This window comes from Mustela nigripes, chromosome 2 (assembly GCF_022355385.1).
Source record: "Mustela nigripes isolate SB6536 chromosome 2, MUSNIG.SB6536, whole genome shotgun sequence".
Taxonomy (NCBI): Eukaryota; Metazoa; Chordata; class Mammalia; order Carnivora; family Mustelidae; genus Mustela; species Mustela nigripes.
Genome location: NC_081558.1, coordinates 194,218,726 through 194,234,392, shown reverse-complemented (window position 1 = coordinate 194,234,392; position 15,667 = coordinate 194,218,726). Strand labels below are relative to the sequence as shown.

The following is a 15,667-nucleotide window of genomic DNA, read 5'->3' as shown; positions in this document are numbered from 1 at the left end:
TTAAAAAAAATTGCTGCACATAAGCATGATCAAGAATGTTAAAACAATAGATAAAGAGGTGGAAAAATGTGAGAATCTGCAATGGGCATGCAGGAAAAAAAAAAACACCAAGCCCCAATTTGAAAATAATAAGCATTTCCAAAAGAAAAGAACCAGTCAAAACTGACAATGAAAAGTATAAAGGAAGAAGAATTATATATTTTCTGGAATCACAAAGTCTTCCTGCTGTCTGTAAAAAATTAATAAGCAATAATCAGCATTATAAAATTTCTTATTGAATTTTTAAATTTTAACAAAAATCATTTGACAAATTCTTAAACAGAATAAATATGTTAAAAATCAGATCAGCTTTGGGGCACCTGGGTGGCTCAGGAGGTTAAACACCTGACTGTTGATTTCTGATCATGTCGTGATCTCAGGGTCATGGGATCCAGCCCTGTCTTGGGCTCCATGCTCAGATGTCTGCTGGAGATTCTCTCCCTCTCCCTCTGCCTCTCTCACCTCTCTCTCTCAAATAAATAAATGAATCTTTAAAAAATCAAATCAGCTGTATATATTACCCATTTAATGATGAATACTTACAGACGATATAGTGATATTTCTGAGATTTTGTGGAGAATTTAATGTAGGGGCATCAATATCATCTATTTGGCATCTATCATCTATTATTTGAATGCAAAAGAATTAATTCTTCCAAGTATCTTAAAGTAGTGTAAGAAAATACCAAATACCTACTCTGCTGGAGAAGAAGGCTTCCCAAACTTTTTCAAAGAGTGATGTCATGGAAATAACTTTTTAAAAAAGTATTATATTTTTTAAACATGATATTTTACACCTGAAGCTAATACAACAAAGTATGTTAACTATACAGGAATTAAAATAAAAAGCTTAATTAAAAAACAATCTGAATTTTTAAAAAAAAGAGAAGAACTGAATATTTTCTTCCAAAAAACATATAGAAATGACCAAAAGGTACATGAAAAGATGCTCAACATCACTCATCATTAGGGCAATGCAAATCCAAACCACAATGAGCTATCAACTCACACCTGTTAAAATGACTATTGTTGAAAAGACAAGTAATCAAAAATAAGTTTTGGTGAGGATGTGAGGATGGGAATGCAAACTGGTACTGCCACTATGGAAAACATTATGAAGGTCTCACAAAATTTAATATTTGGCCTACCATATAATCCAGCAATCCCACTTCTGGATATGAATCCAAAAGACATGAAATCAGAATATCGAAGAGATACCTGTACTTCCATGTTCATTGACGTATTATTTACAATAGCCAAGATATAGAAACAACCTCAGTGTTAATCTACAGATAAATGGATAAAGGTGATGTGGTATATTATATTCAGTGGAACACTATTCATCCATGAGAAAGAAGGAAATCCTGTCATTTGTGACAATGTGGATAAAACTTGAGGGCATTATGCTAAGTGAAATAAGTCAGAGGAAGACAAATACTACATAATATCACATAGGTGGAATCTAAAAAAGTCAAAATTCTTAGCAAAGGAAAGAAGTTTATTTTTAAAGAAATGAAGATGAATTATAAAACCAACCGAACTAATGAGATTAAAAATAAAAACTAACTCTAACCAAAAGTGATTTTTTTCATAAATCTGAATAATTGGAATAATTATTGAGCATCCCACCATCTGCAAAAAAGAAATCACTTTGATACAAAACTTTAGAGAAAGGTCGGTCTTAAAACAAACAAACAAACAAAAAAACACAACTTAGATGAGGACAGAGGAAAAAGGTGGAAAGAATAGATCACAAAAAGGAATATAACAATAAATTTCTTCCAACAAAAATATTACAGTTTCTGGTTTTTAGTAGATTTTTATGAGATAAATACAACCCCAAGGATTTTGAAAAATATCACAAGCAATTCTCTTCACAGTAAAAAGCCTAAAGAGCACAATCTACTACTTCTAATATGAAATAAATCCCAAGATTTTGGTGTAGGGGGTTGTTCATACTTGTTTACCCATTTGCTAGATTGCAATTACTATGATCATGTTATTCAAGAAATAAAACATTTAGAGAGAATTTCCGATTGAAGCTTGAATAGCGGATTCCATGACGAACACCGTGTGGTGAATATTCTGGGAATGTGGATTCCCAACACTCCTGGACACAGGACAGTTGCTGCTGCAGAGTAGAAAATGGAGTGAATGAGTCATCATCAGCACAATCTTCTCCCAATGGGATTTTTACACCAAAAGACTGAAAAGCAATTATAGAAACAGGGAATTGGCAGTGGAAGATAATCAAGCTGGTAATGGAAAGAGAGGTTGAGCACACTTATCTGTTTATATGGTTCCCTGCTTTGATGATCACTTTAGAAGTATAAAAGGGATATCACAAATTTTCAGCATTTATGCACTTCGTTTATCTTCTGAGATATTTTAAGGGCACCTTCAAACCCATTCAACTGAAATATAAAACAATTGTATAGCATATTTTTGTATCTCCTTTCCTTGTCCTATTTTTAGCATTTCCTTGTAAATTAAACTAGAGTATATGAAATATAGATTTATTAAGATCGGTCTCCCATAAACGTCCCCTCATTGCTCTTTTCTGATACTCAGGGTCTTAATTTGGAATTCAATAGTGCTTATCAGGCAACTGTGGAAGTGGCAGCTGATTACATTTAGGGGTTTAGAGCCCTCCCCAGACTGTGTGGCATGTGCCTTAGAGATCAATTCAGTTCCATTTAAAGCCAAGCATATGTTGACTAAATGAGGCAGGGCTACTGGAGACTTCATAAAAAGAAGATGGGGAAATTCAATTCTTAGCAATATTTCTTCTTCCCTCTCTCACTATGGGCATAAAATGATTGGAAGTAAGATTTCAGAGGCCACAGAGAGTTACACTTTGGATTAAAGACTTCTTAATGAAGCTGAACTATATGTTGCAAAGAATCAGAATCCAGTTCATGCATGTAAGGAAAATTTTGAAAGACTTTATTCACACTTTCTCCACATTTTATAATTTCTACTCAGTGCAGGAATAATCGATCATTTTGCCTCATTCAGCATTTTTTCATTGTATGCATCCGTTTTATGGAAGCAAGTTATTATTTTTTTTTTCTAGACTCATAGAGTATAACCTCAACAGCTTCAGGCCACAGTGCAAAAATAAATCACCAATTTTCAAATCTTTATGCATGTATTCATTCATATTTTCATTCAGAAATTTAAATTTCCATTCAGCAAATATGTGCTTTACTAAATAAATATAGCCTGATGACACTAGTAAAAGAGTAAAATTATCAATAAACTTATCTATGATTAAATTGTTGGCATTGAGAACTCATTTTTACATAATGATTTTAACAAGCTATGAAAACAAAGTAATGAGATAATTTAAAAATAAGTCATGGTGAGTAATATTCTCTAGTAAGATATTTAATCATGGATATGTAATTAGGCTGTCAACTTTTTAAATAAACATAATATATATCAAAGTATAGATTTAAAATAGAATATATAAATACAAACACATGTATACCTAATTTTGAGCCTTCTTGCTTTTTAAAGGAAAATTAATAGTGGAGAAATAAAATATAAAATCAGTAAAATATTAATGTTTGCATTAGAATGTGCAATTGTCTTTACCCATTTATCATCTCACTAATCTGGTTAAAAAGTATGTGTTTGTGAAACAAATTGATAATTACATTTACAAGAACATCCCTAATAGTATTATAGTTGACATATGTAACCTACTTCTCTCATTGAGGTAGAGATTTGTAGAAACAACCAGGCCAGCCACGTCTCTCTTAATTTTTTTAATTAATGTGACTTAAATTTGGGTTGCAAAGCTTCAAAGTTTAAAATAAAGTATAAACAATCCCAATTATTGTTTTAAAAGATCCAGAGGAAAAAATTAAGGATGATTTCTTGTTGTTTATACTGTTATCTGGAGGAAAGTAGGACAACTGGACATGGAAATGAGAATGTTAATAAGATATCAATGAGGGGCGCCTGGGTGGCTCAGTGGGTTAAAGCCTCTGCCTTCTGCTCAGGTCATGATCTCTGGGTCCTGGGATGGAGCCCCGCCTCAGGTTCTCTGCTTAGCAGGGAAGCTGCTTCCTCCTCTCTCTCTGCCTGTCTCTCTGTCTACTTGAGATCTCTGTCAAATAAATAAATAAAATATTTTTTTAAAAAATCAATGAAAGGGATGCCTTCAAAGTGTTACACCTTTTCCTGTTCAGAATATTATTCATTGAACATTCAATTTATCCATACTGGTATACCAAATACCTTTCTTACCTTTCTTTTTTTTTTTTTTTTTTTTAAGATTTTTTTTATTTATTTGAGAGAGAGAGGAGGAGCCAGGAGCAGAGGGAGAAACAGGATCCCCACTGAGCAGTGAGCCTGAAGTGGGGCTTGATCCCAGGACTCTGGGATCATGACCTGAGCCAAAGGCAGATGCTTAACCAACCTAGTCACCCAGGTGCCTCCCATATAGATTTCTTTTTTTATTTTTAACTGACTCTCAGTATACACTAAGACATAATCTTCTTTATCCCCATTAGACAGTAAAAGAAACTAAGGCTCAGAAAGAGTCATTTAGTTGCTTGAGGTTGAAAATTAGCGTAAAGAAAATGGCTAAATTCTAGATCAAACCAAGGTCATAAGATTCCAGAGCTTATGTCTAAGCCACCATTCAAACATAAACAAGCATATTTTATCTTCATAATTTGTAGACTCAGTTTCTGTTTTGCAAATCAATAGAGTCACCATTAGCGAAGCAACTTCCCAATTTAAAAAAAAAAGTATTTCTTTGAAATCATACTTTAAAAAATTGCTTTATGTTATGTCAATTCTGTTACTAGGGTTCATTCTGATCTTTGAGGTATATTGCTCATTTAACATCAGTTAATTCACTTAATGTTTAGCAGATACTACTGATTTCCCACTTTATGCCAAACATGTAAATTTCATGTTTCAGTTGGTAAACTGTATATTCATTTTTTTTCAAGCTTTTATTTATCTATTTGACAAAGAGAGATCACAAGTAGGCAGAGATACAGGCAGAGAAGGAGGGAGAGGAGGAAGGAGGGAGAGGAGGAAGCAGGCTTCCTGCTGAGCAGAGAGCCTGATGTGGGGCTCGATCCCAGGACCCTAGGATCATGACCCAGGTGCTCCTAGGTATTAAATTTTCTTAACTGGGTAAGTAAGACTCACTTTTAGATATTAAGATATAATGTCAAATACAGCATCAAAACTTCAATCTAGTCTAGTTCAAAGTTTCTTTTCTCTCCCAGTTCTGGTACAAAACTTAGCCTAACAGCTTTTAAGATAGAGGAGAGTAGAAATGTTGCCTTTGACTCATTTACTACCCATTTCCTTTCTATCTTGCTGTAACTATAGTGTCCAAGGAGAGGCAAACAGAAAAATTCTATCACTGCTGTATTTTTCTTTTGGCTGCTTGTCCTATATGGCAGTTGTCACTCAATTTTCCAGTGTGCATTGGTCAAAAGGAAGGCCATGCTCTTTTCCCACATGGAGAAAATGCAGGCTGTTTCTACTGCCATCCTCTCTCCTGGCCCCTAACTACCAACAAGGGAAGTTCTAGACTAACTTCTGACTTTAAATGTATTATACCGGATGTGAACATAAGTCTTTATTTGTACAGCTATATGCCCACAAACATTAAGAAACTAAAGTCATCACCACCTCCTTTGAAGTTATTCACTATATTTCAGTTTTGTCTGGTATTTTTTAAAAAGCTGATCATGAAATCAAATTATCTGGTTTTGACCAGCATTTCTTATTATAAAATGGAATAAAATAGAATAGATAAAAATTCAGAGTTGAATAGAATAGAAAAGAACAGAACCAAATAAGGGTATTTAATTTAGTTACACACACACACATGAGTTGAAAGAAAATATAAAAACTCTTGCATTAATCCCATGGAAGCACTACCCCTTGTGATTCTTTAGTGTAAAAGAATTTCAGGTGAGGAGTGATTGATGGCCTTCCTTTAAGGCCACTCATATGAATTATTGTATTGGAGTTTCCCTCACTTGGGGTGCTGGATGGCACCATCTTCCCCTCTCCCACTTGAAGATCCTCTTCCTCAAGGGAATTATGCATTTTTTTAAGAAAAAAATAATCCTCTTTACATATATATATATATATATATATATATATATATATACACACACATACACACATATGTATATATATGTATATTGCTGGAAATAGGTGATGGGTATTAGTAATTACTGCACCAATTTTAATACTTTTTTTAGCAAGTGTTGTATGTCTACATGTGGTATCTCTTTTTATAGTGTAATGGTGCTTATCAATACTCTCAGATTCAGGGCTACAACCTATTTTTAAAACTGTAAGAATAATTCCTTTCAAGTGACATTACATTTTATCATTATAAATTGAGAAAGTCCATATGGAGATTAATACAGTTCAGTTCTGAAACAACTTCAACATGAACTGTATCTCCTTGAATACAATATAATAGTTTATGATTAATACCCATAATAGCTTTCAAAATATAGGTTTCCTTATTTTTATCAAGAGCTTTTGCTTCCCCATTATAATCATCCTTGTACAACATAGGGGAAGAAACACCAAGCTTCTCCATACCGAACCACTATCTCCCTTCTCAGGGAAGCCAAATTCCACGTGGCCTTCAATGGAGATCCTCATACTGGCATGTAGCTATCCCTCCCAAGTCTTAGTAGGAAATCACGATGAAGGAGCAAACCCCACTTGCCCTGAGCAAAACCCTGCAAGATCAAACAGTTCAAGGAAAGAGCAGCATTCACTTTCCTCCAACAATGAGTATTTCCTGTAGGCCTATTTTTGCATCACTCAAATTCTGGAAACCAACAGTGCCTCTAGATCCATTCAGTTCCTTCCTTGTCCAGCCTCTTCATTTGCCTTCTGATTCTTCACTTGCAATCACATGCTTGACTCCAACCCTGATTTACTTGTTTGGAGCTCCATCTTTAAGCTCCTCACAAATTACTGCTGATGCAGAGTTTCCTTTTCTTTGTGACTACTTTTCCCCACCTGACCCATGTGTTCACTGTTTCCAGCCTGGTCCAGCTTTGGTCCTGCCCAGAGGCAACTTCCACATTTCTCTATAGGTTTGGATGTATCATTTGGATGGTGAAATCAATAAATGTTTTCATGCTTCTGTAACATTCCAATGTATGTTTGTATGTTCATTTGGGGTGGACAAGTTTATTGAAGAGACTAACAGAGATGTTGAGGGAGAGATGTATCCTAAACCTCTTAGCCATCTCTTGGAACTGCTCTGTGCTCTGCTACAAAGATGTCTAAGGTTTTCTCCACACTTTTCTCAAGTCATGTCTCTGGCTTTGACACTGCTTTTGTGGAGGTATTCTGAGCAACTAAATGTATATAGTCTTACCTGATATTAAATCTAGCTCAACCATGCACTGCTGTAGAAGGCTGATGTGTAAAGAGGTAGAAAAGGGATGGATATTATAGGTTTATTTATGTGTCTCTCTTCACCCTATAGATAAATATTTTCTCTCCATAGAGCCCTGCAAGGAAGACTATTTTCAGTGTAAGAATGGAGAGTGTGTTCCTCTGGTGAATCTCTGTGATGGTCTTCTACACTGTAAGGATGGTTCAGATGAAGCCCATTGCGGTATGTTCTATTTTGAGAACACTTTTCTCACTTTAGCCTTTACATTTGGAGTCTACAAATGTAAAAAGAAAGATTAGGAATGTGTTTATCAGGATGTGTTTTGGTGCTCTTGGGTATGATCATTCCCCAGTGATTTCATCTTCTCCAATGCCATTCTGGTTAGGAGAAAAGTTAACGTGCAGACCCCTGTTTTTGTTTATTTGTCTACTAACATTTGACTACATTTAGTAATTTTAAGTCTAGGACAACCCACATTCACATAGAAAGCATAAAACACCACAGAGAGTCAGTGGCCGGCACCAGGTGTTCTAGCACTGCCCTTAGGGACTATGATGCCCTGCCCACTGCCTGCATAAGGAGACAGACACCCTCATGTTTACTTGGAACTATGTTAGACTTGCTCTTTTGCATTCTTGGTTTTCTGTACCTATTCTTCCTGCTTTGTTGAGTCTGTAATCTAGCCCAATTCTAGATCTCTATAATGGGATGAGCAATGGCTACTTCTTGCTTTTATTTCTAAACAAATGTTTAATGCTACTTATTATGTGTCCCACGCTATAACTGAGCACTGTAAAGCAATCTTAACATAACAATTAGCTCTTTTTAGCCATGAGAAACCTGAGGCTTGGAGAAGTTAAGTGGCTGCCAAAGATCACATACCTAGTAAGGGCTAGAGTTGCCTTTTCAACCTAAGTCTGTCTGATTCTAAAGTCAATGCTCTTATTTTTCTCAGAATAGGAAAAAAAAAACTGTAAACAATAACATTAATTACAGAATTACAGTAGGTGTTTGTGGTGAAGCTATCATTGCTCATATTTCACCTGTTTGATAAACTCACTCAACTTGACCCAGTCCCTACCTGGCCACTCATAACCTTTATACTGTATCCAACATGCTTGTAGGATGGCGGGGAAGAAGATGGAAACCAATCAACAACAACAACAACAACAACAACAAAAAAGCAAAGCCAAAGAAAATAGCTTCTAGGGAAGGAAGTAGAGAAAAAAAAAAATGCTTGAAGTTGTTTCTGAACTTGAATTTTCCTTCTTTTAGAAATTAAGCTAGTAAGACATGCTCCTCACCAATAACTTTATTTTCTGTTTATTTGCTGTATTGATATGCGATAAACTTCCATATCTCTGCCTTTTCCATTTTTATAGTTCTATGAAAGAGCAATGTTATGTCTGTCAAATTTGTATTTTTCGATTTAGGGCTTCTAACATACTCTTAAGAAAAATTATCATCAATCTCTAAACTCTAAATGTTAAGAATATTACATATGTACTTTACTATTTTTTTTTCTTTTGAGAGAGAAAGCAGCAAGGAAAGAGGAGGGGCAAAGGGAGGGCAAGAGAGAGAAACTTAAGCAGGCTCCACCCCCAGTGCAGAGCCTGGCAGGTTCCATCTCAGGACCCTGAGATCATGACCTGAGTTGAAATCAATAGTCGGATGCTTAAACAACTGTGCCACCCACGCATCCCAACACGTGTTGTTTAGAGCCCATGATTTACTTTTGACGACTTAGGTCAAAATGACCCTCTGTGTGATCAAATCTCTTTAGTGCGTCTTTTCAACGGCACACTGAACAACAATGGTTTGGTGCAGTTCAGAATCCTGAGTACGTGGCATGGAGCTTGTGCTGACAATTGGACCACCCAGATTTCAAATGACGTCTGTCAGCTGCTAGGACTAGGGTAAGTAATTCTACTCAGCTCTGTTTTAAGAGATTCTCAAACTTTTTTATCAGTATTGAATTGGGTTTATTAAGACATTTTTTTAAATTTATGGCAGTTATGAATTTAGAAAATACATGTGAGCAAAAGGAAGAAAATAAAAATCTTGAGTAATACCATTTTCAAAAAACATTTCAAAAACAACCACTGTTAATAACCTTTTTATAAATATGATATAAATGTAAGTATATAAAAATAATGTCTTATAAAATCATACAAAATGTTATATTATGCTGTTTTATAGCTGACTTACACAACATTTCTCATACCATTACATATTTTCTATAGATTATCAAAGAAAATGAAATATTCTATGTAATACTATATCACCAGATATATACCATATATATATATGTAAGTATATATATATATATGTAATATATCACTATATATATATATATATATATTATATCACTAACCACACAGGCCCTTAGAGAACATGCAATTGCTGTATCTTTGCAACATTTCCACAATAATTTCTTTGGAAAATCTGTAGCAGGATAATTACTGTGAGAAAAGGTATACAAAATTTCAAGATTTTTTTGAAGTTGCATAATGAAAGTGATAATTAAATATTAATGATGCACCTAAAATTTATTATAGTTCCAGTCTGTCATAATATATTACATCAAAAATACAAGTTCAACATTTTCATTTTTTTTACTTTCCCACCAATCTCAAAAGTAATGAGCTTTAAAATAGAAGGAAATCATAGTGATAATCTTCTTTTAAGTTGTATAATCAACTCTAATTTAGCATTCTGGTCCTTTGGTATTCATGATTTGGGAGATTTAACTATATTAGATCATGGATGGTTATTTTATCACTTATAGTACTATATTATTTGCTAGTCTGTCCTGTCATATTAAATAATAAAATCTATAAATATAGAAACTATGACTATTTTATCCATTACTGAATGCTAATATTCAGACTTATGATTGTCTCAATATATAGATATTAAAAAACATATTTAAAGCAATAAATTATTCATTACATATAAATATATGTGCATATAAAATAGAAATAACTAGCTATTTAAATGGCCAAAGTTGTTCAACTATAAATCATTATCATTTTTCTTCTGTCCTGATGGGGAGTGATTTTCTAATCCATCCTAAAAATTTCATATAAAGTGAAAAATTCAACATCCACACATACCCACAGCATTATCTCAACTGTTCCTAGTTCATCAAAATCAAAGGTAATTGATTGCTTTCTTTATAAGGGGCCCTTCTTTCTAGCTAATAATCATATAGTCTTCATACTATAAAAAGATTTTCAAAATTTATTTCAAAATGTTTATTTTTTTAAACCCAACCCAAGACATATTTCCCACTAGAAATAACCATAGGTCTTAATGTAATCTATAATGGCTTGATGTAATCTATAATCTATAATGGCTATTTAATTTCTAGTAGACTGGAAGAGGTTCATTGTATATTAATACCAATCTAGTGCCTAACCACCACATATAGGTATTTTACCATAGGAAAATATGCTGAGTTCCCATTCAGAGTATCAGAAATGCCCCATAATTTCTTGCAGTTTGAAATGAAAGTTCTCAATGTCCTTTACTTCCTAAAATGCTGTTCATTCAGAATGTGAACTCTCCAGCTTTAAGCCTCATTCAAGTGATGTCAACCTCATCAGGAAATCAAATTCCTTAAAGAGCAAAGGGAGGATGTGAGCTTTATCACCCTTTATGTAAATAATCCTCATTTTGATTTATATGCATTAAATGGAGACTTCCTGTACTTCATATATTAGTTTCTATAATACATTATAGCTTGCATTCTAACAAAAATTCTTTCAACATGAGAAACTTTGAGACATAAAGAGGCTTGGAGGAAGGTGAGCTGTAGAGGGAATAATGTTTTTTTGATGAAGGGTTGACCAATCGTTGAAACTGAAAGTTGTTTATTTATCCTCACTTCAAGAAAAGCACAGGATAAGTGGCATTGATTCCAGATTCCTACTTTAATGTTGATTTTAGTTCAATAGTAAGTTCACACAAGTGAGCCCCTACGAAGTCATTTGATTTCACTACTGAATTTGTCAGTTATTCTTAGGAATTGTTTTATAGAATCAGGAATTTAGTAAAGATTAAGCTAAGGCGATTGGTAACTTGAGCTTGTTTCCACAAGTGATGAATCCACATACTCTGGATGATGGAGCTTGTGTTCCAATTCACCATCTATCTAGGCATCATTGTATGGTTATAGACACAGGAGGTTCTTTTTTTCATTCTGGTTGTGAATCTTAACTGAAGAGTTTCCTGGAGGACATATGGGGTCAAGATGAATCATTTATAGAGAACAAAATATCAATATTTTCACTGATAGAAATTTTTAAAATTTGAATAAAATACATTAGCAATTCCTACAATTGCATGAAAGAGAATATTAAAAAGGAAAATACCTTCATTACTTTTTAACAGTTGCTAATAAAAATGTATTATTTTGATGACTTCTGGATCAGAAATTTAAGCATTAGCAATAATATTGTGTCTGTCCCATGGATGGGTAAAACATGGTTTTGCTTTAAGTATGGTGGGAACAGACATATAAAAAGATAATGACAATGTAACATGATAAACACAATGTCTTAAAGGAGACCCACTCACTATGGGCATGTCAGGGAAGGCATTCTAGGAAACAGGTTGAGCTGAGTGAATGACAGGCAATCCCACACAACTGTGTACTATCTATTTACATGTTTCTCCTAGACAAATTTTATACTCTCTAGTTCACTGACTTCATTTCCTATGAATCACAGTCCTTCCAGCAGGAGACAGGGACAAAAAAACTAGATTTTTTAGTGTGTATCAAGCAAATCCCACTGCCTTAGATACAATGTTTTTGATGAAGGTCAGGCACTTGCTTTCTTCAGAAATGAGTCAGGTAATCTCTGCAAAGACTTTAATCTTTGGGCCTACACTTATTAAATAGTCTCTGTAGTACTCTAGTAATTGAAAGAAAGTTATAGCCTTAATGAGAATGTGTCTAGACTGGCGCATAGTAACCGAAAGAAAACTTCGTGAGTTTAAAATGATGTGTTTGGTACAGTGGAAAGTAATTTAGGAGTCAATTTATTAAAAAGGCACTGTAGTCTCTCAAGATTATTTATGCAGATAGGGTACAAAATGCAATTCCCCAAAGACTCTAGTAAATCATGTGAGGCAGATTTCATCAGCCTTCCCTCCTTTAAATGAAACATTTTCATTCTCTGCCATTTATAGCATGCATAAGTAAAAAAGTACTTTAAATAACACTTTCATGTCCCTGATCAAAGTATGAAAGAAAACATTTTACAGCAGTTCAAGGATAAATGTTAAAGAAATTTAGGGGAGTGATTTTTAAAACATTTCCTAGGAAAGCACCCTACCTCATTATTAACCCAATACATGAACTATGTGGTTGACTTGCCTTGCTAAGCCATTTAAAAACTACAAGTCATCAAGTCTGAACAGCTTCACAGAATTTAGGAAATATTAATGTCTTAAAGATAGAGTTGAATATACATGCCCCTATTAGGCTGCTTATGAAGAGCTGCTGTTAATTTTTAAATCCTATGCAAGATACCTTCAGTTCAAACGTGAAAAGCCTCAGGTTGAGTCTCTCATTCCCAATCCAAAATAAGAAATGGAATTACTTCTTCCATTTCAGAGGTGTTTTGAAACTGCAGGGGAGTTGGGGGTAAAATGTTGTTTTTATTAGCCTTCCAAATAATCAGAGCATTAATGATGTAATATCCTCTATAGGCACCACCACAGATTTGTATCCACAATTAAACACTGGGTCCCGGAAAACTGAAAATAGAGCCTGTGTTCCATAGTAGTTTTAAAAATCAGTAGACAAGAAGTTTTTCTGCTCTTGTTCATACTTCCTGTCATTGTCCCCAAATTTTCAACTATGTAGGAAAAGCTTTAACACAAAACAACAACAAAGATAAGGTACAGGAATTAGTAGGAAAATTTAACTACTAACTTCTACTTTAAATAATTTGTTTTGGTATTTGCTAACTTCACAAAGAAATAATTAAATACTATTTTCTATTATTTTTAATTTCTAACTTGGAAAGTGTAGCATCAAAGGAAAATTTGTATCATATTTTTAGCTACTTTCCTAGGGTGAGATGGGGTAGGGGCAGGTTGTGGGCAAGGTGGTGGGAAAAATTGAATTTTGCTTGGTCTAATTGGCCAAGCAAAAATGTTCATCATTTACCCGATATACAAACTATAACTCTGATATTTTCCCTATTTTAAAATTAGAAATGAATTAACTAAAAATAAGTAAGGAGAAAACAATTACAGCAAAGCATAATAATTTTATAACTTTCTAAGGTTCGTATTTAGTAAGTTTATTATTCACCATATTATGAAAAGTGCCGTGGCTAGAACATTCTGTCTGCTATGGGTAAGGGAGTGAAAGCAGGTGTACCACTGACTAGTAATTAAAGAGTTTGGTCAGCAGCCCCTAAAGCTGGTTATAGTTAGAATCACCTTGTCTTTTACCCAGACATTTGGATTCAGTGTGGCCCATGGTTTTTGACGTTGGATTCTTAGGACCAAACTAGCAGCATCTGCAAGCCTGGAATGCATGTACAGAAATGCAAATTCTGGAGTTCCACTGGAGACCTGATCTTGAGCAAGTCTAGGGTAGAGTTGGCAAACTGTGGTTGTGAAAGAGCCTTTCAGGTGATTCCGATGCTAAAGCGTGAGAACCGCGGTCTAGGGTAGGCTTCCTTAACCTACTCTTGCATGCCTATGGTCACTTTTGGCAGTCTGCTGAAATTTACCAACCTCTTCTTAGATTTGCATATTTAAGAGTAAAAAATAAAACATGCATGATTACAAAGGAAATTAACTTCCTTAAAAAATAACTATCAATGGGCACCTAATGGCCCAATTCGTTAAGCATCTAACTCTTGATTTCAGCTGAAGGTCGTGAGATCAAGCCCTGGCATGGAGCCTGCTTGAGATTTTCTCTCTCTCCTTCTGCCCCCAGCCCTGGCAACTCACGGACACTCTCTCTTTAAAAAAAAAAAAAAAATTAAAAAATAACTAGCAAAATATTATAATATCATATAGTGATATGTATTTATTTAGGTTTTGGATAAGATACGTTGGAGGTTCTAATGATTACTGTAAGACAAAAATTAGCATAAATTATATTTTTAGATGTATGCACCCACTGTAATGTTTGCTTTGGTGACAAAATTATAGGTGTTATTATCAGTCACTACATTTGTATAAGAAAGGAAGATACATTTCAATTAAAAGTTAGCAAACGTTAATATGTAACTATTTCTTATCTAATTACAAACCCCTTACTTATTATCACAGACAAATAGCTTCACAGACCCCAGACCTAGGCTAGTGTGAGGCCCAGAGATCTTGGGTCTTTGCAGAGTCCCAGGTGATTTTGGTGGGGTAATCTTGTCATCTCAATGGAACCCATGAACTTTTGTGTACTTGTTTCGGTAGAAAACAGAGAACTTGTATAAAGCATCTCTAAAGTCTGGCAGTTTGATTTCAACTGGTATCAAAAGCAAAAATAAAGTGAAATGAAACAGAAAATCAAACTTTTCTTTTTTTCTTTTTTTTTTAATTTTTTTTAAAGACTATATTTGACAGACAGATATCACAAGTAGGTGGAGAGGCAGGCAGAGAGAAGGAAGCAGGCTCCCCGCTTAGCAGAGAGTCAGATACAGGGGCTCCATTCGGTGCTTGATCCCAGAGTCTCAATCCCAGGGTCCTGGGATCATGAATTGAGCTGAAGGCAGAGGCTGTAACCCACTGAGCCACCCAGGCACCCCTCTTTTCTTTTCTTTTCTTTTTTTTTTTATTGAAACCAGCTTGAGGACCATCTCTGACTTAATCCAGGGGACTCCTTAATTTGTCATTCTGACACCAGTCTATTTTGGCTTCTCTAAAAAAAAAAAAAAAACTTTCTTGTCCAGTAGCTCAAAATAAATGTAAAGACCTTAAAGAAATCTCTATAGGAAGGACGTCATTAAAAAGGAAAAAAAAAAATCTGTTGCTTGGTTTTCACCAACCACACCATGGAATTATTGCTTTCTCTGCAAAATACATTCCTGATATCTCTCACTAAGAATTTGAAAACAAATTATTGGGAATTAAGAGACTCTTTTATATGAAATATCATATTCATATTGATACAATTCAGGGCGAATTATCACTGTCTTTAATTCTTATTTTGACTTCTACTCTAATGGATATTTTGTAACCCCAGAGA

At 34.4% G+C, this 15,667-nt stretch overlaps 1 protein-coding gene across 1 annotated transcript in view; it reads left to right on the top strand.

Moving 5' to 3' along the window:
• TMPRSS15 (transmembrane serine protease 15) overlaps nucleotides 1-15,667 on the top strand; it is a 116,775-nt gene that overhangs the window by 66,954 nt on the left and 34,154 nt on the right. The window contains exons 18-19 of the mRNA XM_059388380.1: nucleotides 7,564-7,674; nucleotides 9,236-9,368. Coding sequence (XP_059244363.1) covers nucleotides 7,564-7,674; nucleotides 9,236-9,368 — 244 coding nt within the window. The remainder of the gene's footprint in view (nucleotides 1-7,563; nucleotides 7,675-9,235; nucleotides 9,369-15,667) is intronic.